This window comes from Lutjanus erythropterus, chromosome 14, assembly GCF_056507025.1.
Source record: "Lutjanus erythropterus isolate fLutEry1 chromosome 14, fLutEry1.hap2, whole genome shotgun sequence".
Lineage (NCBI taxonomy): Eukaryota > Metazoa > Chordata > Actinopteri > Lutjaniformes > Lutjanidae > Lutjanus > Lutjanus erythropterus.
Window position 1 is genome coordinate 30,437,839 of NC_139330.1, and position 24,263 is coordinate 30,462,101.

General features: G+C 39.0%; 3 protein-coding genes across 6 annotated transcripts; 2 read left to right on the top strand and 1 right to left on the bottom strand.

Moving 5' to 3' along the window:
- The first annotated feature begins 331 nt into the window (after positions 1-331).
- On the top strand, positions 332-9,386 carry cryzl1 (crystallin, zeta (quinone reductase)-like 1). 4 transcript variants are annotated; one of them, XM_084736294.1, is made up of 13 exons: positions 332-563; positions 1,101-1,178; positions 1,824-1,896; positions 1,997-2,041; positions 2,400-2,468; positions 4,327-4,460; positions 5,578-5,689; positions 6,212-6,232; positions 6,696-6,794; positions 6,934-7,052; positions 7,212-7,317; positions 7,404-7,449; positions 8,844-9,386. In XM_084736294.1, exons 1-13 carry the CDS (start codon positions 498-500, stop codon positions 8,938-8,940), a joined length of 1,065 nt encoding a protein of 354 aa, XP_084592420.1. In that variant the 5' UTR covers positions 332-497; the 3' UTR covers positions 8,941-9,386. The 4 variants fall into 4 exon arrangements, with proteins under 4 accessions (XP_084592420.1, XP_084592423.1, XP_084592422.1 ...); XM_084736296.1 differs by having other exon boundaries at positions 333-563; positions 6,937-7,052; XM_084736297.1 differs by lacking the exon at positions 6,212-6,232.
- A 238-nt stretch (positions 9,387-9,624) lies between these two features.
- On the bottom strand, positions 9,625-15,856 carry setd4 (SET domain containing 4). Its single transcript, XM_084735878.1, has 13 exons — positions 15,771-15,856; positions 15,577-15,672; positions 14,344-14,381; positions 13,883-13,971; positions 13,122-13,358; positions 12,797-12,856; positions 11,820-11,949; positions 11,493-11,667; positions 11,443-11,445; positions 11,128-11,215; positions 10,183-10,263; positions 9,934-10,057; positions 9,625-9,836 (listed from the first exon to the last, which is right to left on the bottom strand). Exons 1-13 carry the CDS (start codon positions 15,844-15,846, stop codon positions 9,684-9,686), a joined length of 1,350 nt encoding a protein of 449 aa, XP_084592004.1. The 5' UTR covers positions 15,847-15,856; the 3' UTR covers positions 9,625-9,683.
- Positions 15,857-18,047: 2,191 nt separating this feature from the next.
- Positions 18,048-23,909, top strand: cbr1 (carbonyl reductase 1). The gene is made up of 7 exons (XM_084735814.1): positions 18,048-18,203; positions 19,374-19,488; positions 20,078-20,247; positions 22,506-22,613; positions 22,921-23,129; positions 23,309-23,362; positions 23,668-23,909. Exons 2-7 carry the CDS (start codon positions 19,376-19,378, stop codon positions 23,839-23,841), a joined length of 828 nt encoding a protein of 275 aa, XP_084591940.1. The 5' UTR covers positions 18,048-18,203; positions 19,374-19,375; the 3' UTR covers positions 23,842-23,909.
- The last annotated feature ends 354 nt before the right edge of the window (positions 23,910-24,263 follow it).

Sequence of the window (24,263 nt, forward strand, 5' to 3'; positions counted from 1 at the left end):
CAAAGCACCAGACTGACAATTTAAATAATAATCAGACATAGGTTTATTACCAAGTGGATTTCCACACACGAGGAATTTGCCTTGGTGATTTTGGTGCATAAAAATAAAGACATTAAAGAAAAATAGTGAGTGGAAGCACAGACGTTAAAAATGAAAAAAAGCTAGTTATATATGGGGAAAAAATCCTAAAGGGTTCTACAGTTTAAATGATGTCATGAAGGGCTAGTTTTTCTTGGCGCTTGCAGTTGCTGTATGGTACCTTTAAAATGCCGTAATCTATGACGTCCAATAGAGGGCGGTATTGTGACAATTTTAATACCATAAGCAAAAATTGTAGCAGCGAAGAAGAAGAAGAGGTCAGCTGACTCAAGCTGGTCCCTAACTGGGAAGTAGTAGTCCTTCTACAGGAGAGAAAATAATTAACACATGAAAAGGATTATTTTAAAGCAGACTTTAATGTTTTAGGTTCTGGCTGCCTCTCCGCACAAATTAACAGTATGAAAGGATTATACTGCCGAGCTGCTGTGAGTGATGCTGAGCCCAAGTTCGTCATTCAGGAAACGGTGAGCCTGTGTTTTGTCTGTCGGGGTCTGACTGTGCAGGTGGAGGCTGTTACCTCTGTCATTATAAGACAATTTTAAGGCGTGACACTAAAACAACAGATCAGTAAAACCAATTGAATTTTGCAGGCTAACGTGCACGTGTGAAAGTATGGCTCCACCTGCAGACATCACTGCTGCTGATGAGATTTGTCCAACATCTTGTCACAACTTCAAAACCACTTAGAATCTTAAAAATTTATAATATTATTTATAACTTGATAATGAAATTATAGCTGATAAATATTGTCTGTAATAATATTTAACTTGACAGATGATGGTTTATAAAAGCCTAATTATATTTGTCTTTGTTGTCACAGTGATGTCAGTTAGATTTGGTTTGTTCACTTCATCTTAGCCTTTCTTACTTTCATGTGTGCATAAACTACATTTGAAATTATCGATCATGAGAGGCAGGTAATTATTATTTATCTATATTGACTGAAATCCAAACCATGCGTTCCTCATGGTTTGTCTGTCTGTCTGTCTTTTTCTTTGCAGAGTCTTCCAGAGGTTTTAGGCAGCAACCTGGTCAGAGTTCAGGTGAAGGCGTGTGGACTGAGCCCACTGGACCTCAAGGTACTTAAATCAAACATGATGTAAAAATTGATGTGATGTAAAATAAAGCTGCAAAACAAGAAAACAAGACAAAAAAGGAAAAGTGCTGACATTTTCCTGTTGTTTATATTGAAGAGTCACCTATTAATCACCTTGTAAACAGGATCCAATGACTTCTCTTAAATGTGCACACTCTACACAGGATAATGATCTTACATTTTGCAAGATGAGAAGGGTAGCGTAACGTTATAGCAAGCTTTACTTAAAATAAAGCATTCAAAAATTATAAAAAGCCATCAAACCAGAAATAAATAGTGAACTATTGCAGGTACTGGTATAGTTTATGGGGGCCTTGATTCATATTTTGAAAGAATTATTTTAAAAAATTGCACCAGAGACAGCTTTTAAATGCATTATCAAATGTTCTAATGGTAGAAATACATTTGAAATCTTAATTTTAACAATTGGAACCAGTTGGCTAAAGGGTTAGCTCACCCAAAAATGAAAATTCAGTCAGCTTTATGCTGTTATGCTGGTTTCCTGTGAAGCTCCAGCAGTGTTTTGTGGACTAAAGAACTAAAGCCGACCTTCAATCGGCATGAGGGTGAGTAATAACTGGATTTTCAGTTTTGGGTGAACTACCCCCCCCTCTCTCTTGTCCTCCAGTTGCTCGGTGACGTGGGGATCCAGAGAGATTTAATTCCTGTTGGCAGAGAGGTGGCCGGGGTCGTCCTGCAAGGTTGTAAACACAAACAAAAGGAATCATGTGATTTGTAGTGTGTGCGCCTTCACAGACTCATGTCATCACCTGTTGAACTTTGTTTGTTTTTTTCCTGCAGTGGGCGACAAAGTCTCTTTCTTCCAGCCGGAGGATGAGGTTGTAGGTAGGATTTATTTTGAATTCATCAGATCTAGGAGATGCATTAAGTGGACACTGGACAAGGACATGACAGCAATTTGTAGGGTCAGGGTTGTCATTTAGGGATGCATGACTTTGAAAATGTTGCTGATATTTGATTACTAATCATCTATAATAACTAGAGCTGGGTTATGATTCACATTTATTATTTATTGCCTCTTTATATTATTGTGTTGTACAAATATAATCATGTCTAAATAAATAAGCTACATTTTTAACAAAATCTGCAGCAGTATTTGATTTTATTCTAGTAAAAAATCTGTAAAATGACTGTATGTCTTAATAAGGCTGTCCCTCATCTCTCACCAACTTTTCCTGTCCAGGTATTCTGCCTCTGGACACTTCCCGCTCTGGACTCTGTGATGTCATTGACATAGATGAACACTATTTAGGTAGCGTACTGTATGCACACACACACACACACACACACAAACGCCCCCAGTTGCCCCCAGTTTGGAGAAGCAGCAGGAGTGCTGGTGTAGGAAGCTAAGCAACGTAGTGCTGTGGACAGAGTCAGCAGAAAAACAGATTTTAGCCACCTAAAAAAAATCAAGTGTACACTATATTTACATTTTCACTGCTCTACCTTGCTTAACAAAGGACAGTCAAAGAGTATTAGAAGATATTTATTACAGGATCATCGTTTTACATGTCACATCGTCCTACCTTACCCGCCAGTTTAGTTCCCAGTTTTGCTAATAGGACAGTGGATAAATTCCAGTACACACCAGTGCACTGCAATCCTTAAGACGGCGCTCACACACAGAGTTTATGCATGTGAATATTTTTACAGCACGCTGTTTAACACACCTTAAAGCCTGCCCTCACAGCCTGACTGGGATTTCACTGGGCATGGCTTGTGGGGGAAGCAAGCAGACAAAAAAGACAAAACAAAACAAACATGAATGTAAAAAATAAAAGTAGTCCGCCGCAAGGGCAATTTCTTTTTACCTGCTACCAGCTCATTAGCCAGGCCGGACTAGACAACGGAAAAACCTGAAAAACAACAAACAAAATGATCCATGGCGAGAGCAGCAAATGGACCTCTGATACTCTGCAGGGGAACATATATTAACAATTCAACAACACACACACAAAAAACAGCATTAAGCCTACGAGTTTTTCTGCAACTCGTGGCCTCGGCATGCCAGTGTGGAACGAGGTGTGCGCCTGCCTCACTCCACCTGCCTGAACCAACAGCGGAACCAGCGTTCCTCCTGTAGGTAACTCTATATCTGTAAGGCGTCTCTAACTGGAGCACCTCCCCCTGCCACAGTTACATAAGCAAAATATCACTCTTTCTTGCCAAACCAGAGTCCATTGGCAAAATCAGTCATTTTAGTACTTAGAAAACGGGAGTTGCTGGTCTACTGCTGCCTCCATCTGTTAGTTTGTTTGTGTTATTGTGTGACTTTAGAGAACCCAGACTAACCCTTTAGAACACAGAAGTCACACAATAACGAAAACTAACTAACAGATGAGGGCAGCGATAGACTAGCAGCTCCTTCGCTCTGTGAGGTAAAATGATTGATTTTGCCAATGGGGTTTGGTTGGTTTGGAGAGAGCGATATTTAGTTTATACAACAACAGTTTCCTGTTGGAAAAGTTTTGTCTGAGAGGTAAAGCAGTGATGATATTCTAAATATAGTTTACACTTTAACTGCTGACTCTGTCCACAGCAGTACGTTGCTTAGCTTCCTACACCAGTACTCCTGCTGCTTCTCCAAACTGGGGGCGTGTCAACTGCCATCTCCTGTAGGTAATACACTGACTATGGATAAATACCTCGTACCACCACACATCAAATAATCTCTTTTAAAAATATGTCCAGTGTGACAAGTCAGCCACATAAAAGCCAGTCCAGGTCACATCTCTTCATCTAAAAAGGTCAGACACAGCAGGCTCAGTGCTTTTCTGAAGTGACGCTGATCTGTCAGCCTTTCATCCTGACCTCATAAACTAAAATAAAGTGGGTCTGGCAGTTTGAAAGGAGCCGGACAGCTTAAGAGCACCTTAAGTGCACAAACTGGCCCCTCTGTCACCTGTAGTTTCTGTCCGTCTTCATTTTGAAGCCCTGCACAAGAGAGAACACGGCGTCCTTGCTGGAAAATCATTTGAGAGCAGTTTATAAAGGAGAGTTCAAAACTGAAATTGTATCGCATTACTCTGATTTTACAGTGACATCAATCAGCTAGAAATTGTGAGGCCATCAGGACGTAATGAAATCAATAATCTGTTTCTGTTCTGCAGTCCAGAAGCCAGAGAAGCTCAGCTCGGTGTGTGTGGCGGGAGCGCTGCGCGATGGCCTCTGTGCTTACACCGCTCTACACACACACGCTCGCATGGCAGCTGGACACACACTCCTGGTCATGGACGGAGCCAGTGTATGTAAAAATACCACTGATTTATATTCTTTTATTATGATGATTATCAATATTTTACTTTTTCCTCTTGCTTAAAAATATTGGTATTGTAATTATGTATAAGGCTTACATTGTGGCATGTTCTTTGTCTTTTATCTTTTTTTTTGTATTGAACAATTATTGTAGCATGGAGGATAAAGTACATCATTTGATTTGATTTCCTTTTATTTCTGTGTCATGCACAATAAGTGTGCAACCCTTGTTGGTTTATAAGACACTAAATACAGCTGCAGTGATCAAACATTTTCCTTTCAATACAAAATGACAGTCCGTTTCATAGCTCAGTCCTAAACAGAATACTCTGCCTCCTCTCCCAGGCTTGACAAATAAAATCTGCTACAAAAAAAAGGTTCCCTTTCTAAAGCGCAACTCAAGTTTCTCAAACTCATCCAGCCAAACAAAGTCAGCATAAATCAAGGACATCCCTGAAGTCCTCATATGCAGGACAGCAAAACAAAAAATGAACCTCGTTCTCAATTTCACCGAGCTCACACAACAAACAGAGTGACATTAAACCTGCCCGTCTCTAAGGCCAGTGGTAATAATCCTGAATTTTACTGTGCATCTTTGTTCCACTTCACATAAGGTTCTACATCAAGGCAATTCTTTATGAGACAGTAAGTTCTTTATTTTGCTTTATACCATATATCAACTGACCATTTTTCTCTGTACATGAGAAACATTTTACTTCTAATCTCCTAAATATTACAAAGTAATCTGTCATGGAAAATAAATGACAAATCATTCAAATGAAATAGGGATTTCATCTTGGACGACTTTGTGAAAATGTTCCAGTTAACTGTCTTTTTAGTCAGTCTATGATCTGACATCCTCACAAGTCTCTTCCAAAGTTTATGTCTCTCATCCTAAATCTTCACTGATGGACAAAACTTTAGTGAGTTTATGGAAAGGATCGATTAGCTCTATGATGCACAGTGTTACATGCGTGGATGAGATGTGTTAACAAAAAAGTGTGTTTTCCTGTTCTTACTTCTAATAAAAACGTAAAATACGTCATATTTCTATGAATTCTGGTAAATCTCTGGTTTAATGTTCCCGGTCTCGTCTCCCTCCTCAGTCTTTTGGCCTCATGTGTGTCCAGTTGGCCTGTTACCACGGAGTGAAGGTTCTGACGACGTCACACTCGCCACAAGAACACACGTTCCTGGAGCAGCTTCGGCCCAGTGTGGGTACGTATGCGACAACGTTGTGATGTCTGTAGTTTGCGTCCATAAGATTTTTAAAAAATCTTAAGAGCGTCTGTTAAAGCTGAAGCGATTAATCAATTGTTAAATTGATCACCGACTATATTGGTAATTGATTAAACAGTTTGAGTAATTTTCTGATTCCAGCTTCTTAAATGTGAATATTTTCTGGTTTCTTTGGGCTGTGGGTAGAACAAGACATTTGTGGACGTCATCTTGGCCTTTTTCTCACCATTTTCTGACATTTCATAGACCAAACAACTAATTGATTAATCAAGAAACAGACAGAATCGACAGAATAATCAATGATAAAAATAAATGTTAGTTGCAGCTCTAGTGTCTGAAAGGTAAACCCAATATCATGGAGTCTAAAATGTTTTCAAATGCATTTTCTGCAAAATCACAGCAGTTACTTTCATGCTCTTATGATCCTCTTTCACCCTTTTTTTGAAATCTCGGCTCCTTCTTCCTTCTCCTTTCCTCTCCTCTCCTTCATATTGTCCTCAGGTGTTCAGGATCCTTTAGTAGGTGAGATCTTTTCTTTCTGTCTTTCTAACTGACTTACATACTTGCTTCCTCGCTGATCTTCTCATACCAGCAGTAAAAACCTGTTGGACTAATCAATACGTGCTTCAGGTTTACTTTGTGTATCCTTCGTCTGTCTGTAGCTGGGAATATTGCAGTGTCCAGCACATCAGCAGTTAGTAAATTGGATGTATTGTATTTGTCATAATTTTTTACAGATGTAGTCAGCGAGTTGATATTCAGTTGAGTCATGTAACCCCCAAGATAAGACCTTGTTATTTTCTCCTTAGAAGTAAATGTTGTAAAATGGAGATTGGATTAAAAAAAATAAAATAATCTTAGTCTAAAACCTGCTGCCACCTTGTGGACAATATCAAAATTGCAACCACTGCAATGAGATATAATAACATACATTATAAAGTGGACAGACTCCTGATATCATGTTGCTGTGTGTTTGTGTGTTAAGCCAAGGTTATTCCAGTGTATAACAGCTCGTCAGACCTGCTGCCGGTGGTTTTGGAGGAGACGGGAGGACTGGGGGTGGATATAGTCATAGACTCTGGAGGTAAACACATTTTTTGTGTGTGATAAACGTGTATGAGTGTAAAAAAATAGGCATCAGATCTGTCAGTGTGTCTTTAGGCTTCTGAATGGGAGATCAACCTTCAATTTAACACCGCAACATGTCTGTGTGTGTTTGTGAGAAGTGCGTCTGCACGAGGAGGAGGAGTCGGAGGAGACGAAGCTCCTCGCACACAAACATGACCTCATCAGTGTGCTGGGAGTCGGGGGACACTGGGTCACGTCCCACAAAGACCTGCAGGTGAGTCAGGGTCAGACATAAAAGCTGCGTGATACAGTTAAAAAGACTATAATACACTAAAAAAAATAGTATTTTATTGAACAAAAAAGTATCATAATTTTGTGTCACTCAATTCAAAAGTTCAACGTGAAAAAGTGTGTTTGTTTTGTGTTTTCACAGTTGGATCCTCCAGACTGCAGATTACTGCACTTAAAATCAGCCTCTGTGACTTTCCTCAACCACGAAGTGTGGACGGCTTCATCAGCGCAGCAGGGACGATACCTCCGTATCCTGTTCTCACAGTGTGTGTTCTCTAAAACATTATGCACATGATCAGGCACAAACACTCCCTCCTTAACAGCCTGCTGTCAGATATTCTGAAGGACATCGTGGAGAAGATGTCAGCTGGAGTTCTCAGGTAAGTCAAACACATTAAACACTCATTAACTCTTCAGTGGGAAAAACTTCCTGTTTATCCATGCAGAGAAACGAGGGAAGGGGGAAAAAAAAAATCGATAAAGCAGGGTATTGCAGTATTTTGTGTGGCAATATTGTATTGATTCAATCTTTTACTATACAAATTAGTGCGGATGTAAGGACACAAAAAACTCGAGGTACTGTGATACCACAATAAAATCCATGATCCACTGTTTATCGTGGCATCTATGGCATTTTTTGTTCATATAAAACTATTTTTTTCCTTTTAACTAAAAGTCCTTCTGCTTTCCTTATTTAATAACATCAAATATAATAAAAGTAGCCTGCCATGATGCAGCAGTCAGTTGCAGTCCCTTAATAAAATAAAATGCAATAAATAAAAGACATTAATTAGCCATGTAATATCACAGTAGTTATTGTTACAATCTGGTAAGATATTTTTGTTGTGACATTAAATATATTGTTACACCCCTATAAATTCTTAATATTGCAAATGTTAGTTAAACTTTTTGGTAGGACAAAAATAAAATCTTTTGCTTTTTCAGTTGAGTAGGTGGTATTCAGTTTTTTCTGATGAGGTCAACTGAATTGGTTTGTTCAGTTTGTCTGCTTGAAAATCCCACATTGCTGTAATGAAAATAATTTCAAGTTTATCATAAAACAGATAAAAACAAAATGTTCATAAATATGTTCCTTTGGGGACAAAATTTTCAGTTGTTATAGCTGTACTTTTAAATATTGCAATAATATCGTGTTGTCGATCGTGACTCAGGTATTGTGATGATATCGTATCATGGGGAGTGTGTTGATTCTCACCCTGAGCAGATACTGCTGTCAGACTAATTAATAATACTGAATACAAATTCAGTTTTCCCAAATTTACAGGATGAGGTGTGTAGAAAATGGATGGTTACAGGGAAATTAAATTCAATTGAAATAAATATGAAAACATGAAATATAAATTCAGTACTTCTTGGCAGGAATGTCCGCTCGTATAAAGGTTAGGCTAAATCCTCATCTCTGCGGTATATTTATAAATGCAGGTTGGTAAATGTGAGCATGTCACAAGACGTGATTTTGAGCCATTTTCATTTTTCTGTGACCTAAATTGCAATGCTGGTAACAGCAGCTTTAAATATAGAGGAGACAAGAAACTGTGCAGGTAACATTTTTTAAATCAATTTAAAGATTAGTTTAATTTCAGTGCCCAAATCTGATTTTAAGACCTGACACAGTTAAAAATAGATTTTAGACCATTACGTACTTTTCTACTTGTCATTTATGTGCCACTGTTTAAGAAGCACAGGAAGTATAACTTGATTAAACACAATCTGGTTTTGCATCAGTCTGTCTGGTTCTAATCCGTCTCTGCAGACCTCAGCCTGAAGAGGCCGTCCCTCTCTATGAGGCCACAGTTGCCATGGAGACCGTCCAGCGTCACCAGAAGAAAAAAGCGGTGGTTCAACTCTGACCAAAAACACTGAGGCAGACATCATGATGAATCTGTTACCACACACTGATTACCACCTGCGGCGAGTCTCCAGATCGACCTTCAGTGATGCTGCGTTTCCTTCAGACACAGACGCCTCTGACCACATTCAAATACAGTGTTGACATTTTATATTGGGCTTCTGTGTACCAGTTCTCAATTTCATGTGCAGCCCACAGTAAAGCCTGTCTGGTCTTTGTTACTTTTTGTTTCACTGAAAATCCACATTCATTTCATCAATAAAGATGACAATAATTCTTGTTTTTTTTGGTGTAAATGCAGCAAAGTTTTATGTTTTGCTTAAAAATCATAAAAAATACTATTTCAAACATGAACAGCACTTTATGTGGCTGTCACAAAATGTCCTTAAATGTTAAATGTTGCTGTTTTTGTCTTTGTCTAATCAGAAAATAAACAAGACAACATGACTGATTTGTCCGTCCTTAACGACCCATCTTCTCCTCTGCTGGTTCTAACGTCCAGAAGGTTCCAACAGTTTCTTGACAATAATTTTAGTGCACCGTACCTTTGATCCTCACTTGGCTCAGCTGATGTTGGGGTCATTATAAGAGCACACCTGGAATCAAACCTGTGACCCTGTGGTTACAGGACGTGAGGCGATCCTGCTGCTTTCTGTCAGCCGCGCCGGTCCACAGGAGGGACAGGATCATGGAGACTGTCCAGCGTCACCAGATCAGACAGTAATCTCGCTTCCTGGAGCGATGTCAGCTCGCAGTATCGGCATCTGGTTGTCTCAGTGTGCCTTCCAGTGCCTCAAGACAGCTTCCCAGGATGCACCTCTCCTCCTGTCGCAGTGACTTCACCACATTGAGCTGCTCCCGGACTGACTGGTCACACTGCTGGAGGAGGTGGGACATCTGAACACACACAGGACATTAAAAAAAAAAAAATCAGTGTGTTGCATCAGTGGAAACAGTTTGATACTTGGTGGAGTGTGTTTGCACATACACACACCTTATCCAGAGCTGTGTGTGTGTCTTGTAGCAGTCTCTGACAGAGAGTCCTAGCTGTCCGGACGCTCCACTCCTCTCTGTCCTCACACACCAGCTGTCCGAGCAACACTGCCCTCCAGTGGTGACTGTGGAAATAAACACACACATCTATAATAATAATAATCATTTACATCCATATATGCTGAATTAGGAAGTGAAGCTTCCCTTTTATACAGATATACAGCAGGTATGAATGTGTGTATATTCTTACTACAGTGTTTGTGGCAGCGACAACAGTCTGAGAGCCGTCATCAGCCTCCAGCTGGGACCTTCACTGGACACAGTGAGATTACTGACAGGGAGAAAGAGAGATGCATTTGAATTTTAATCAATCTCCATGTGAAATATCTCCGAATGTGTTAATTAATTTCAGTTCATCTATCTTGCAGAACCAGTGACTTCACAAAACTTTTTAAAAAGCCTTTTTTTCCTATTTTATTGTCATCATTGTTATCTCTATTGTTGGGTATTTTATTCCTTTTTATTTTGAATTATTTTAAATGCCTCGTGGACTAAAAGATGTGCAGAAGACCCACAACCAATTTGAAAAGTTGACTGAAAACACACCGTCCTGCAGCATCTGTCAAGGTAAATATCAGTTTTATAAGTTGATTGATTCATTAACATGCATGATAATTTCTCTTTTAGGGAATAAATTAATAGTACAGTGAACAAATATGAAAGAGAAACTACTGTGGGCGCGAAACTCAGGAAAGACACAATAGGCTCTATTTAGAGCCAGTGTTTGGTTTGTCCATTCCAGGCTACTGTAGAAACATAGTGGTGCAACATGTTGGCCTCTGTGAAAGAGAACTCACTCCCAGCTCATTAAAGTTACCAAAAACATAACAATTCTTGTTTTCAGGTGATTATACATTAATGAAAGCACACTTATAAATATAATACTGCATTTCTGCCATGTTCTGACAATAAATCCACCTAAATCTTACACACTTGACCTCTTAAAAAGTCTTTTATTAATGCTACAGACAGTTTTACATGCCTCAGTGCTGAAAATGTTTTAATCCTGTTGCAACCATGTGAAGTACTCTGTTTTGAAAAGTTTTGAGAAGTGTATAAATACTTACAAAAATAGACGACTGTTCCTTTGGCACATGATACATAAAATGAAACAATGATGATGCAAATGACTTACTGAAGGAAATCGTTCTCTCTGAGAAACTTGATCTTCTGATCCAAACTCCTGTCGCTTCTCAAAACGTCCATGAGGAGATCTGAGGGACCACAGTCAAACACACAAGACCAGAATCACAAGCTGCACTGTTTTAATTTCTATGTTTAAAAGTTACTAAATTGATTCATCCACTGTAAACACCAATTCACTCATTCAGCTTCAAAGTTGTAAAACAACAGTAAATTTTGTGAATTGGTTCAACTTAAAAATGCATGTTAACTTAAGTTTGGTCAAATAATTAAGTAAGTGTTTTGTAAAAACACTTACACTTGTTAAACACTTTGACTTTTGACAGTCCTGAACATTTGTGTGGACTTTCATTTTACCTGTATCCACGTAGACCACGCTGTGGGGGTTGCAGGGGGCAACAAATCCATACTCCAGCATCAGACGCTGGTTATCATGGGAGCCGTAGTTAATGAAGGCCTGCTGGTAGCAGAGTGTCCCGGAAACACTCTTGATTTCATAACATCTTGTTGAGTCGTTGAAACTCGCTTTGACCTGGAGAGAAAACTCATTATTGGCTCTTCATCTTTCCAACAGTCCAATAAGCTGAAACTCAAGTCAGGAGAAAGAACAGGTCAAATATATATCTGCAGTATCTACTGAGTGTTTTATATATAGTTAAACATTTATGTGTTGCCACAGTTTACCTGCACGTCAGGGCGGTGGTTGAGCAGGTCCAGAAAAGGAGCTAAAGCATAAACATCCTCTCCAAACAGGAAGTTGTTGGATGGGTGGGACATGAAGACAGAGCGTGTGTTGACACTACACCATGCCCACCTGGAGGAGGAGGAGGAGGAGGAGGAGGAGGAGGAGGAGGAGGAGGAGGAGGAGGATAATATGACAGATGAATTTTAGTCCTGAAACATTTTTACTGACATTAACCAGTGCAGTGAATTTTAAGTAAAACATTTACAAATGTACCAAAATAAAGTATTAGTCATGAGAGTGCCATAAAAAGAATAAATCTGGAAGAGAAAAAGAAAATAAACGTGGAAATATAAAGATCAATAAACAGAAGAAATAAGTTAAAGAAAAATGAAAAAGAAAATGTTAAGTAAATCAGGAAACATGACATAACAAAATATAAAAGAATAATTACAAGCACTTTCATTTATTCCTTTATATATTTTTTTTTAAATACATCTTTATTTATTGCATTGAATTTACTATTTCTACTGTAATTTTTTTAAGTTTTTTTTTTATTCATTTATTTTTCCTGATTCTTCCCTCCTTGCTTTTGCTTTTCTTTGCAGGGTGAAGCTGCTGATCAGGCTGAGTAATCAATTCCTGCACACATGAATCCTGGAAAGCATCATTTATGTGTGCAGGATATTGACTGTATTTTTTTGAATAAATATTTAAATAAATATATACAAAAATAAATAAATGTGAAGATAAATCAAAATGCCTATAATTATACATTTCTGTTTACTTCTCTTTATATTCTCACATTTATTTTCTTATTTTACAAATGTATCCTTTTTTGGCACTCCTATGACTCCATATTAAGAAAAATATATTTGACTACAATTTTAAATTCTTTGCACACCTGTCAAAATTCTGGGTATGGATTATGAACACTTATATTCCACTTGTGCGTGTGTGTACAGGTGTGTGTGCGTACCTCAGTGCTTCATATGTCAACACCTCTTCCACAGGCTGACTCAGGACTGGCTGCAGGGATCTGGTCAAGAATAAATCACTTACAGTTGACATTGTCCACTTCTTTGATTTATGTCCTCTGCAGAATTATGAATCATGTATTGAGGTGTAAAGTGAAATAAAGGAAGAAATGTCGACTGCTTCAAACAGCAGAGAAGAATATCATCTAAATTCAAAGTGTCACAAAATCTTGACATTCTGTTACGCAACGTGCGTTCTTCTAGTCTGAACACATCCTCGTTTATAACCTGAACAACTTGTTTCAGCGCCCCGTGCGCTGGACTCACCTGAAAAAGTCTCGATTAGAGGAGTGGATTTCTCGCATCGCCTCCCTCTGCTCTAAAGCCCGTCTGCGCACACCGGCAGGCAGGGCAGCCATGACGTCATCTGTGAAGTAGGCGGGGCAGGTGTAAGTGGCGGGCAGCACGTCGATGTACGGGAGCCAATCGGAGGCCTCTCCTCTGTGCCGCTCGCACACAAGGAAGACACAGAGCGCCAAAAGGGGAGAGAGGCGGGGCTTCCAGCTGGGGGGGCAAAAATAATGACGGTTTGTTTCAATCCCAGTCTGCCCTCTTGCCCCTTGATCTGATCTGACTGATACGTAACGTTATCAGATTCACTACATGTTCTGTACTCTGTTTGATCTTTTGCTGTAATTGCTGTAATGTAATTCAGTTAATAAAAGCACAAACTACACCTTTAAATATTACCACAGTACAATCACAACCTCTATGACACAATAAGCTTTAAAGAAGCTGCTGCAAAGGGTTGCATTAGATTTTACACTTTGTTATTCTGTCCAATGCTGTAGTTGGGAATGGAAAAGCTTATACTATTATTATTATTATTATTATTGTACACTATAACCTAATAATAACCTAATAATTTTGTGAGCAAGCCAAAGTTAAATGACTTTAAGGAACAGTTTGGAAGATACTCAGATGAGCAATCAGAGAGGTATGAAGCTGCTGAATCATTTAGTGCCTTAAAAAGAAGGAAAGATTTTGAAAAACCTTGTGCTTGTGTTTGGATGTGGTTGAGTTACTACCTCTTGATATACTGTCCCAGGTAGCTGTCCAGGACAGTGGAGGTTGTAAGGAGACAGGACTCTGGCAGAGAAATGAGCAGCTGGCCAGGCTGATAGAGGAACAGAGGACAGACAAATGGAAACACTGTAACTGTCAAAAACTACAAGAAAAAAAAAGAAACAAAAATCAATGAATGACAAACCAGTCAACCAAAGGACTAGCTGAATTATTATATGACTGGTTGCATTGAGGTGTGTGATATTTAGTATGTTTAAGAGATTATTTGGCCTCAAACTATTTAGTTATTTTGTAGTTAGAGATGTATATATGTATATGCACACAACACCAGCCTTGTCATTGAAAGGAGGAAATATACTGATGCTGTGATGTTAACTTGGTTGTCAATCACTGACATGGAAGTAATTACTAAGTTAGTACTATGTTGCAGTTTCTTCAAACTGATACACTGATGGTGTCTCACCTTTATGGTCTTGAGAGCTTGCAGTCCTCTGCCTGTGTCTGGGTTACAAGATGCAACAAACACAAGAAATCTTAGTCTGTACTTAAATCCATCAATGAAGTTCACACAGGTTGAGTCTGAACTTTTCTTCACCACAGCCAGTGATGTGGCTGAGTAAGAAATACTTGATGTAACATCTTCAGAAACTGTATGTTCATCTAAACATCACACTGCAAATTAAACTTGTGCCAAACATGTAGAGTTGATGGTGCCAAATGCTATTTAAAAGGATAGTTCAGATTATTTAAACTGATGTTGCATGACTACTTATCCATAATCAGTGCATTTCCTACAACAGATACTGGTCGACACACCCCCAGTATGAAGTAGCAGCAGTAGTACTGGTGTAGGAGGCTAAGCAATGTGCTGCTATGGAGAGGGTCAACAGCAAAACAGATTTTAACTACCTAAAAAAAAAAAACAATATCAGTTTAAGTGTACTATATAGCCCTGCGACAAACTGGCGACTTGTCCAGGGTGAACCCCGCCTCTCACCCAATGTCATCTGGGATAGACTCCAGCCCCCTGCGACTCTTCGGGAATAAGTGATTACAGAAAATGGATGGATGGATGGTGTACTATATATATTAAGAACATATTCACTGCTTTACCTTGTCCTCAGACAGACGTTTTCCAAAGGGAAACTGCTGCTATGTTATCAAATATCACTCTTTAGAACCCTACCAGACTCCATTGGAGAAATCATTCATTTTACTCTGCAGGATAAGAGGACCTGCTGGACTGCCGCTGCCTCGGTTGGTTAGTTTGTTTGTATTATTTTGTGACTTTTGTGTCTTGAAAGGTTAGTTCGGATTCACCTAAGTCACACAATAACACAAACAAAGTAACAGATCAAGGCAGTGGTAGACCAGCAACACTTGTTGTCTTCAAGGAAAAATAACAAATTTTGCCATGAGAGTCTGGTCGAGTGAGAGAGAGCAATATTTAGCTTATATAATGGTGATTTCCAGAGAGAAAAGGCTGTCTGATGGCAAGGTAAAGTGGTGAAAATATTCTAAATATAGTGTAACCCTGTCCTGGTAAATACCTCATACAACCACACTTTAAAAAACCTTAAATATCCTTTTAAATGTCTCTGAGCAAGACCTCCAGCAGCTACATACTGTATGTGTGAACAAACATATTAAGGAGAATAAATACATCATATGTCAGGTTGAGTGGGTGGAGTGGTACCAGTGAAGAGCGCTGGCTGCAGCAGTGTTGAGGTGAATCCCCGTTTGTGAAGAAACGTCATCAGCCTCACGTACTGCGGCTGGTGACACAGAGAGACTGAGGAGGCAGAGAGGGACAGGCTGGTGATGGCAGAGACAGAGCCGTTTTACAGCAGTGAAACAGTTTTAGAAAGCAACAACACAGCAATAAACTACCTGACCGGACGACACTTTCTTGTTTCCGCCTCCTCTTCCTCGCAGCTCGTCCAGCCCGATTGCTGCGGCCCCTCATGACCCCACCTGGACATGTACACACAATAAACACACCTTAACATGGCCAAAAGTCTCTCTCTTACCTAAGTAATGCTAACACACAGGTAACACAGGCCAACAAAACAATATTCACAACTTCTCTGAGGTTGTAGAGCCACATTTCTTTTCCTCAGGTGCTTATCAGAACTATAATTATCATCAAAGATCTTTCCATACAAGAAAGACACTACACCCTACTTAAACTCATTTGTTTACACATCATTCAAATAGAGCAGGGCAATATATGTAAGTACTGTGATATTTAATTTTATCCAGATCATCCACCCCTCCATTAGAACAGTTTAAGCCATTTCATCTAGACACAGTTGCCAACAGCCCTGCAATACAGGTTTGTCTGGGTGCATTTTAGAGAGGTGATTCAACTTTTTGATTATTTTCAACTCTGTATTTTGTGGTGCAGGAAAATCATGTTGGATCATACAGACAGGTATAACAGGTTTTTAACAATAAAGGTAAAGTTCACCATGAAAATTCAGTCATTATCTACTCACCCTAATGCCGATTGAGGGTTGGGTTTATTTTGTTAGTCTGCAAAACACTGCACTTTCACAGGAAAACGTTGCATAATATCCAAGCAATGGAAGTGAATGGTGGCCAGTTTTCAAACGTAAAAAACAACTTGAAAAAAAATAAAATGCCTCCATACTGGTCATCAGACATAATCCAAGTCTCCTTAAGTCCAGACATGCCATTTGCACACTGTCACACCACACACACCCAGTTAAGACAGTGTGCATGTGCACGCAAATGTGGCTCCAAGCTAAGGATCTACATTGAAGAGTGAGGCTAAAAACATGGTGTAAATGTCAACTTGGTATGTCAGGAAGAGAAGGAAGACTTGGATTACACCAGACAAGCAGTATGGAGGAATTTGTACGTTTTATTCCGTTGTTTTTTTCCTTTTGAAAACTGGTCCCCATTCACTTCTACAGTTTGGGAGATTCTGCAACACTGTTTTTCTGTAAAACTCCGGCAGTGGACTACAAAACTAAACTCGACCTTCAACTGACATGAGGGTGAGTAGATAATGACTGAATTTTCATTTTGAACTATCCCTCTAAGTCAACTTGACACAATATTGTGACTATATTGTTGGAACAGGTATCTGTGCTTTCACAAAATATTAACACAACTAACTTTGTTGGATAAATGATGGGAGTGCACAATAAATTTAAACACTGTCAATCACAATAAGGCCAAGCACAATATCCCAATCCCAATTTTTTTAAAAGGAAAAATGTGTGACAAACAGTACTATTATGAAGTACTGCAGTGCTGCAGAGAGGCCCCGGCCCACAACTCTTGTTCTTGATATAAGAAAACATACCCCAACAAATGTCACATCATGATTTTAATAGTTCTTGTCAGTGAAACTGAAAATTGTGATACAAAAATGCACACTAATCATGAATCATATCACAACTGCAAAAATAATCGCAATGGGATTTGTAAACCAAATTGTGCAGCCCATAAAAAATACTCAATAATATGGACATAATGACTAAACGTATTAAGGCAAATGCCATCATGCTATATATCATGATATATCGATATCCAAAATCTAAGATGACACCTAGTTTCATATCTTGATATTGATGCAATATCATTACATTGCCCCGCCCTGCAGACTAACAAACTGCATCAAAAAGTCAAAGTTAACATCTCTCTCTAACAGTCTCAACAAAAGTTAACCATTTCTTTCATGAAGATATATTTTTTTCTGGCTGTTGCATTAGACTGCATTAGTCGTACCTGGCTGTTCCTAATTAACTGGCAACTGAGTGCACCTTCTACCTACATTGTATGCTTGTTGTTAACACATAAATACAAACAACACAAAATACCTGAAGCTAAATATATATAGTAACTTAAAAACCGTTGTTAATACTGATTTATCTACATATATAAATACAGTACCTTGAGATCACTCTCATCTGCATCCAATCTTGATCCTGGACGGAGAAGGCTGCTGAGGTAATTTCTCTTCTTTTTCTATGGTTCGGCAGACTAGACACTACATTAGCGTATTCCTGCCCATTACTGTTTGTTATAAAAGCCTCTTTTTATAGTTATTTGTCTTTTTATTTAATACTGGGTAGATATTCCACTAGTTTCTTAATTTTAGTCCAGTTATCCAGGTTGATAGTTCTTCTCAAGCCCACGTGGTTAACTTGTTTTTCCGGGTATGCGCACTGACGCTGCGCAGTAAACCTCTTGCTTTCCTTCTCTTTCACTCCCATTTTCACGCACAACGACTCACTCCTCACTTCAGACTCACCACCACAGGTTCAGTCCTCACTACAAGACCAGCTTAAAGTAAGAAGCCTCTATTTCTCCTCCTAGTTAGGTAGTTAACAGTTAGCTAACAAAAATGTTTATTTTTGCAGGGACATTTACTTGAAAATGGCTCGGTCTGCATTGTGAAATATGCTCCTGTTAACACGAGTCAGTTAGCGTTATGTAACACAAAACAATGATATCAACCAGGCGAAAGGTCCTCTTAAAGCTGAAGTGCACGTGACAGAAAGAAGCAATAGTAACGTCTTAAATTCCCAGTTAGTTTTAAACTCTAGTTGTTGCAGTCAAACAGTATAAATCCGTATAAAAACCCTCTTACGTGTAACCTAAGTTTGCATCAGGGCCTAAAGTTATTGCATGACTGTGCACTTTTTATTTATTTTTATTTTTTATTAAATTGTCATTTTAAATGTAAAACCCTGGCTATACTTTATCATTCCACAATTTAAAGCTTTTTTTTTTTTTTTTTTTTTTTTTTACATTATCACAAAACAAAGTGGCAAAATTAAGTAGCAACTTTCGTCTTATATCTGGGGAAAAAGTGTCTGTTTTTATGATTTATGTAAGTGTATCACTCATTCATTGGCCTCTTTATTTAAGTTACATTTGGTTATAGACAATTTAAAGAACATTTCTCCCAGTTATCCCTCTGAAATTGTCACCATGACTCAGCAGATCTTATCTCATCAGCCCCCTCCTACATGGACAACAATAAGTTCAGTTTATTATCAGTTGTGAAAATCTCTGGCTTCTCAGGACTGAAAACTGTGTGTATTAGGGCTGCACGATTTGGTAGAAACTATTATTTTAACAGAAATTGTCATTGCGGTATGCCATACAGTCAGTGGAAATTATTAGTTTTGCGTTACAATTTTCATAATCACAAAAAAAACCTATTAAAATCGTGATGATGTGATATTTATTGAGGTCTGTATCAAACAAACATATTTACTCTCATCTGGAGAGCAAGATTTTTTGGCCACTTCATTTTTACTTTTTCAAAAAACTTGTGATTTGGTTCAGTGATTTGGATATTGCACTTGGCCATCTTTCGATTGTATTGATTAATTATTACCAGCTCCGGTGTGTGTTTGTGTTTGATGTGTATCTAGTGCTTGTACAGTTTGTTTTTCTACTATTAATGATTTTTTTTTCATACACTGATGATGTCTGTGTCTTTGTGGACAGACATGTCTACCAAGGTTGCCGTGGTAACGGGCAGTAACAAGGGCATCGGCCTGGCCATCGTCCGTGCGCTCTGCAAGCAGTTCCAAGGAGTCGTTTACCTCACTGCCAGAGACGTGTAGGTAGCTCACCTGGAAACACCTGCACCAGTTTGTTTTACTTATTCTAACCCATACACTCAATGATTACACTGGTATTATTGTGGGAATTTATTATTATCGGTTATGGAAAAGAAGAGGTTGTCCAAGCCTCTTAGTTATTATCAGTGGAACGTTTCATCCTGCAAGATCTTTGTCAGGCAAACACTCATGTCAACAACAACAACAACAAAAAACAGGTTACATATAGACCAAGAATGACAGCTACACCTACAACTAAGAGATAACAGCCCTATCAGTTTGCCATGTTGTTTTGTTTTTAAGTGAGAATAAACCAGAACTTTTTGTCAGGTTATTTTGGGAAAGAATTTTAAGTAAGAAGCTGATCACAATGATGAGTTTAGAGGGTCTTTAAAATCATTAGGTCAGTCTTTTACAGGCCTAAACACTGTCGCAGAGCTAAAATAAAGAAGAAGTAACTGAATATTGGAAATCAGAAAATCACAAAGTACTCTAATGCTGTTCGTTCAAGGTGTCACCAGCAGATCTACTTCTTGTTAGAATAAAGACAGCGTGAAAGTATATTGAAACTTCCTGATTTTTCTGCAGCGGTCGTGGTCAGGAGGCCGTGCAGTCCCTCACCTCAGAGGGACTGACACCCAGTTTTCACCAGCTGGACATCAACGACCTGAACAGCATCACCACCGCCGCTGCTTACTTCAAAGACAAGTATGGAGGAGTGGACATCCTCGTCAATAATGCTGGGATAGCATTCAAAGGTAGCATGGCAATGATATATATATCAATACACACTCTCTGGCCACTTTTAGGTCCACCTGTTCAACTGCTTGTTAGCACAAATATCTAATCAGCCAATCACATGGCAGCAACTGAATACATTTAGCCATGTAGACATGGTCAAAACAACCCGCTGAAGTTCAAACTGAGCATCAAAATGGAGAAGAAAGGTGATTTAAGTGACTTTGAACGTGCCATGGTTGGTGGTGCCAGACAGGCTGGTCTGAGTATTTCAGAAACTGCTGATCTACTGGGATTTTCACGCACAACCATCTCTAGGGTTTACAGAGTATTGTTCGAAAAAAGAGAAAATATCCAGTGAGCAGCAGTTCTCTGGGTGAAAATGCCTTGTTGATGCCAGAGGTCAGAGGAGAACGGCCAGACTGGTTTGAGATGATAGAAAGGCAACAGTAACTCAAATAACCACTTGTTACAACCAAAGTGTGCAGAAGACCATCTCTGAACACACAACTTGTCAAACCTCGAAGCAGATGTGCTACATCAGCAGAAGACCACACTGGGTGCCACTCCTGTCAGCTAAGAACAGGAAACTGAGGCTACAATTCACACAGGTTCACCAAAATTGGACAGTAGAAGATTGAAAAAACGTCGCCTGGTCTGATGAGTCTCGATTTCTGCTGCGACATTCAGATGGGAGGGTCAGAATTTGGTGTAAAAAACATGAAAGCATGGATCCATCCTGCCTTGTATCAACGGTTCAGACTGCTGGTGGTGGTGTAATGGTGTGGGGGATATTTTCTTGAGACACCGCAGCCTACCTGAGTATTGCTGCTGACCATGTCCATCCCTTTATGACCACGGTGTACCCATCTTTTGATGGCTGCTTCCAGCAGGATAACTTAATTAAGGCAGGAATTAAGGAATTAAGGCAGTTCTGAAGGCAAAATGGGGTCCAACCCTGTATTAGCAAGGTGTACCTAATAAAGTGGCTGGTGAGTGTATATTATACTAGGCAAGGCAGTTTTTTTATGTAACATCATTCAGACCCAAGGCAATTCAAAGTACTTTATAGGGCCATAGAAATTAGGGCTACAACTAATGATTATTTTCATTATAGACTAATCTCTTGATTATATTCGTCATGGATTGTTTGGTCTATAACATGTCAGAAAACTATGAAAAATGTTGATCAGTGTTTTCCAAAGCCGAGACGACGCCCTCAGATGTCTTGTTTTGTCCACAACTCAAAGATATTGATTTTACTGTCAGAGAGGAGTGAAGAAACCAGAAAATATTCACATTTAAGAAGCTGAAATCAAGTCATTTTGACTTTTTTTTTTTCTCAAAAAATTACTCAAACCAATTAATCAATTATCAGAATAGTTGGCGATTAATTTAATAGTGGACAAATAATTAGTCAATCATTGCAGCTCTAATAGAAATACATGAAAAATAAGAAAACATTACAAGTACAACAAAAACAAAAAGTGAGAGAAAATAGATGACTTCAACAAGAAGTTATGTATCAGTGACACAGGACCATACACAATATAACGTGTAATACTGTATTACTACTTCAAATATTACAAGTCTACATACTGAATAATGGTATTAAATGAGCATCGACAGCATCAATCTGTAGTCTTATTTAAATCATACAGTAGTATAACAGTCTTTATTATTACTGTATTATTATTATTTTTATATTAGTAGTAGTAGTATTAATAATATGAGTATTAGTACTGCACAATTATGGCTACAATGACAAGAGATTTTTTTTATTTTTTTTTATTACATTACTCATCAAATTATTCCGTCTTACAGACCTTTTTTCAACAAATATTCTGGAAGAAAATTGCCTGTTCATGTTCATTTTGTAGTCACTAATTATTTTAATTCAAGGTTTTAGCTCCACTGAATAACTTTGATTTATTGTCTAAGTAGTGAAAAGCTGTCTGTGTTTAGAGGGAAAGACTCATCACAAGGTTAAAAACAAAAACATGTTTTGTTAAAGAGTGAAAAAGGAGCTGTTGACTTTGAAAGGAACGCTGAATCCAAAGCATCAATGTCACAGCCGCTTGGTGACATTAATTATAAATCGCAGGTTTGAATTTATCCTTTTATTTGTTGTGTTTTTTTTTTCCCCTAATCGACAGACTCACTCATTGAAAGGTGAAATATATAGATTGTTCCTGACATTTGGAGCTGTGAATATGAATTGAAGGATCAATAAGGAGGTGACGATGGCATCCTGTCCACTCTCTGTCTCTCTCTTCAGTGGCAGACACGGCTCCATTTGCGGTCCAGGCAGAGGTGACCCTCAAGACAAACTACTTCGCCACCAGAGACATGCTGACTCACTTCCTGCCGCTCATCAAAGCCGGAGGTAAGGACACACAACTGGACCAGGTCTGCTGCAGCTCAGTGCACCCCTGAAGTTTTTAAATCAAGGGTGTTCTGGTTTTCATTCTTTGTTTGGTCCTCATTCAGAAAAAATTAGTTCCAAGCTGCTTGCAGTATTGTCAAGAACTGCTAATTTGATCAACTTCACACTTCCTTGGGTCCTCAGTAATACAATATGCAAAGGACAGTCATACACACATACAGTACATGCAGACATACAGAATTGGGGTGTTTTTCATTCTGACCAGCGCACATTTAATCATTTGTCTGTGTTTGTGTTTGTATTTCAGGCCGCGTGGTGAACGTGTCCAGCTTCGTCGGCTCCCGCACTTTGAACCAGTGCAGCGCCGCCCTGCAGCAGCGTTTCCGCAGCGAGGACATCACGGAGGAGGAGCTGTCGGGACTGATGCAGCGGTTCGTCGACGAGACCAAGAAGGGCGAGCACAAGCAGGGCGGCTGGCCCGAGACGGCGTACGGAGTGTCCAAGACCGGGCTGACGGTAGGACCCATCAGTGCATCTCGCAGTTTTCAATCAGTCATCTGATCTGAGGAGATCAAGAGTTTGTAGGTCTTAAAAATGTAAAAAGATAGCAGAGGGAATTTGGTGAGATCTAGAAATGTTTCTTTTCATAGCAGCATTGTTTAAATACACTGTGTGTCTGTGTGTGTTTTTTTTAGACCCTGTCCATGATCCTGGCTCGTCGTCTGTCCAAGGAGAGACCAAATGACGGGGTGGGTAATCACTGAAATATAACAACCTTTAAACAACAAACAACAACCATCTTTTTGCTTCATTTTATTCAGCAGTGTAGCTTGTTTTAATGACATAGAAATAATTGTATTCATATCTTCCGGTGTGTAGCTGCACCGTAATTTTTATCCTACTGTTAAATTAGTTTTATTTTATTTTGTCTTATTTTAATCTGCAGTTTTACTTTGTTTTAATCATCTACATGTGTCTTTTTGCAGTGTATTTTATATCTTGCTAGGTGCGCTAACAGACATTTTTGTTGCGTCTTTTAAAATTATTTCTGCAGATCTTGCTGAACGCCTGCTGTCCAGGCTGGGTGCGCACCGACATGGCCGGTCCGAAAGCCCCCAAGTCGCCAGACGAGGGCGCCATCACTCCAGTCTACCTGGCGCTGCTGCCGGCTGGAGCCACAGAGCCCCACGGAAAATTCGTCTCTGATAAAGAAGTTCAGCCCTGGTGAAAGGGTTAAAGGGACCTGAGTGCTGAGTGTGTGCGTGTGTGAGGGAGTAAATTGCCAAAAACTTCAAAACTCAAAAATTAAAAATGTTGACATTTGACAAAAGCATCACACAGTCAGGAAAACTAACGGTCAAAAATCCAAATATCCTTAAAAAAAAAAGTTATTAAACCACATGCTGATGGACATTAAACCAGAATTACTCAAATTATTCCAGGAAACACTGACATGTGGCACAGTGTGTGTATGTTGGCTGGGTTATATACAACACTAATCATACATTAATCTGAGTGATATTTGGCTAATTGCTACAAATTTTGAGTTTTCCTTTTTTTTGCCACATGGAAAAAGTAAAACTTGCCTTAACCTGATGAAACTTATTGTTGTGAAATCAAAGAAAAAATAAAATGCTTTTCTACATTACA

Coding starts and splice junctions, on each gene's coding strand:
- cryzl1 (XM_084736294.1), top strand. CDS start 498: ATGAAAGGATTATACTGCCGAGCTGCTGTGAGTGATGCTGAGCCCAAG. Junction 2,469..4,326: donor CATAGATGAACACTATTTAG/GTAGCGTACTGT, acceptor TCTGTTCTGCAG/TCCAGAAGCCAGAGAAGCTC. Junction 5,690..6,211: donor GCAGCTTCGGCCCAGTGTGG/GTACGTATGCGA, acceptor TATTGTCCTCAG/GTGTTCAGGATCCTTTAGTA.
- setd4 (XM_084735878.1), bottom strand. CDS start 15,846: ATGAGGGGCCGCAGCAATCGGGCTGGACGAGCTGCGAGGAAGAGGAGG. Junction 11,950..12,796: donor TTGACATATGAAGCACTGAG/GTACGCACACAC, acceptor CTCCTCCTCCAG/GTGGGCATGGTGTAGTGTCA. Junction 9,837..9,933: donor CACACACAGCTCTGGATAAG/GTGTGTGTATGT, acceptor GTGTGTGTTCAG/ATGTCCCACCTCCTCCAGCA.
- cbr1 (XM_084735814.1), top strand. CDS start 19,376: ATGTCTACCAAGGTTGCCGTGGTAACGGGCAGTAACAAGGGCATCGGC. Junction 22,614..22,920: donor GCCGCTCATCAAAGCCGGAG/GTAAGGACACAC, acceptor TTTGTATTTCAG/GCCGCGTGGTGAACGTGTCC. Junction 23,130..23,308: donor TGTCCAAGACCGGGCTGACG/GTAGGACCCATC, acceptor TGTTTTTTTTAG/ACCCTGTCCATGATCCTGGC.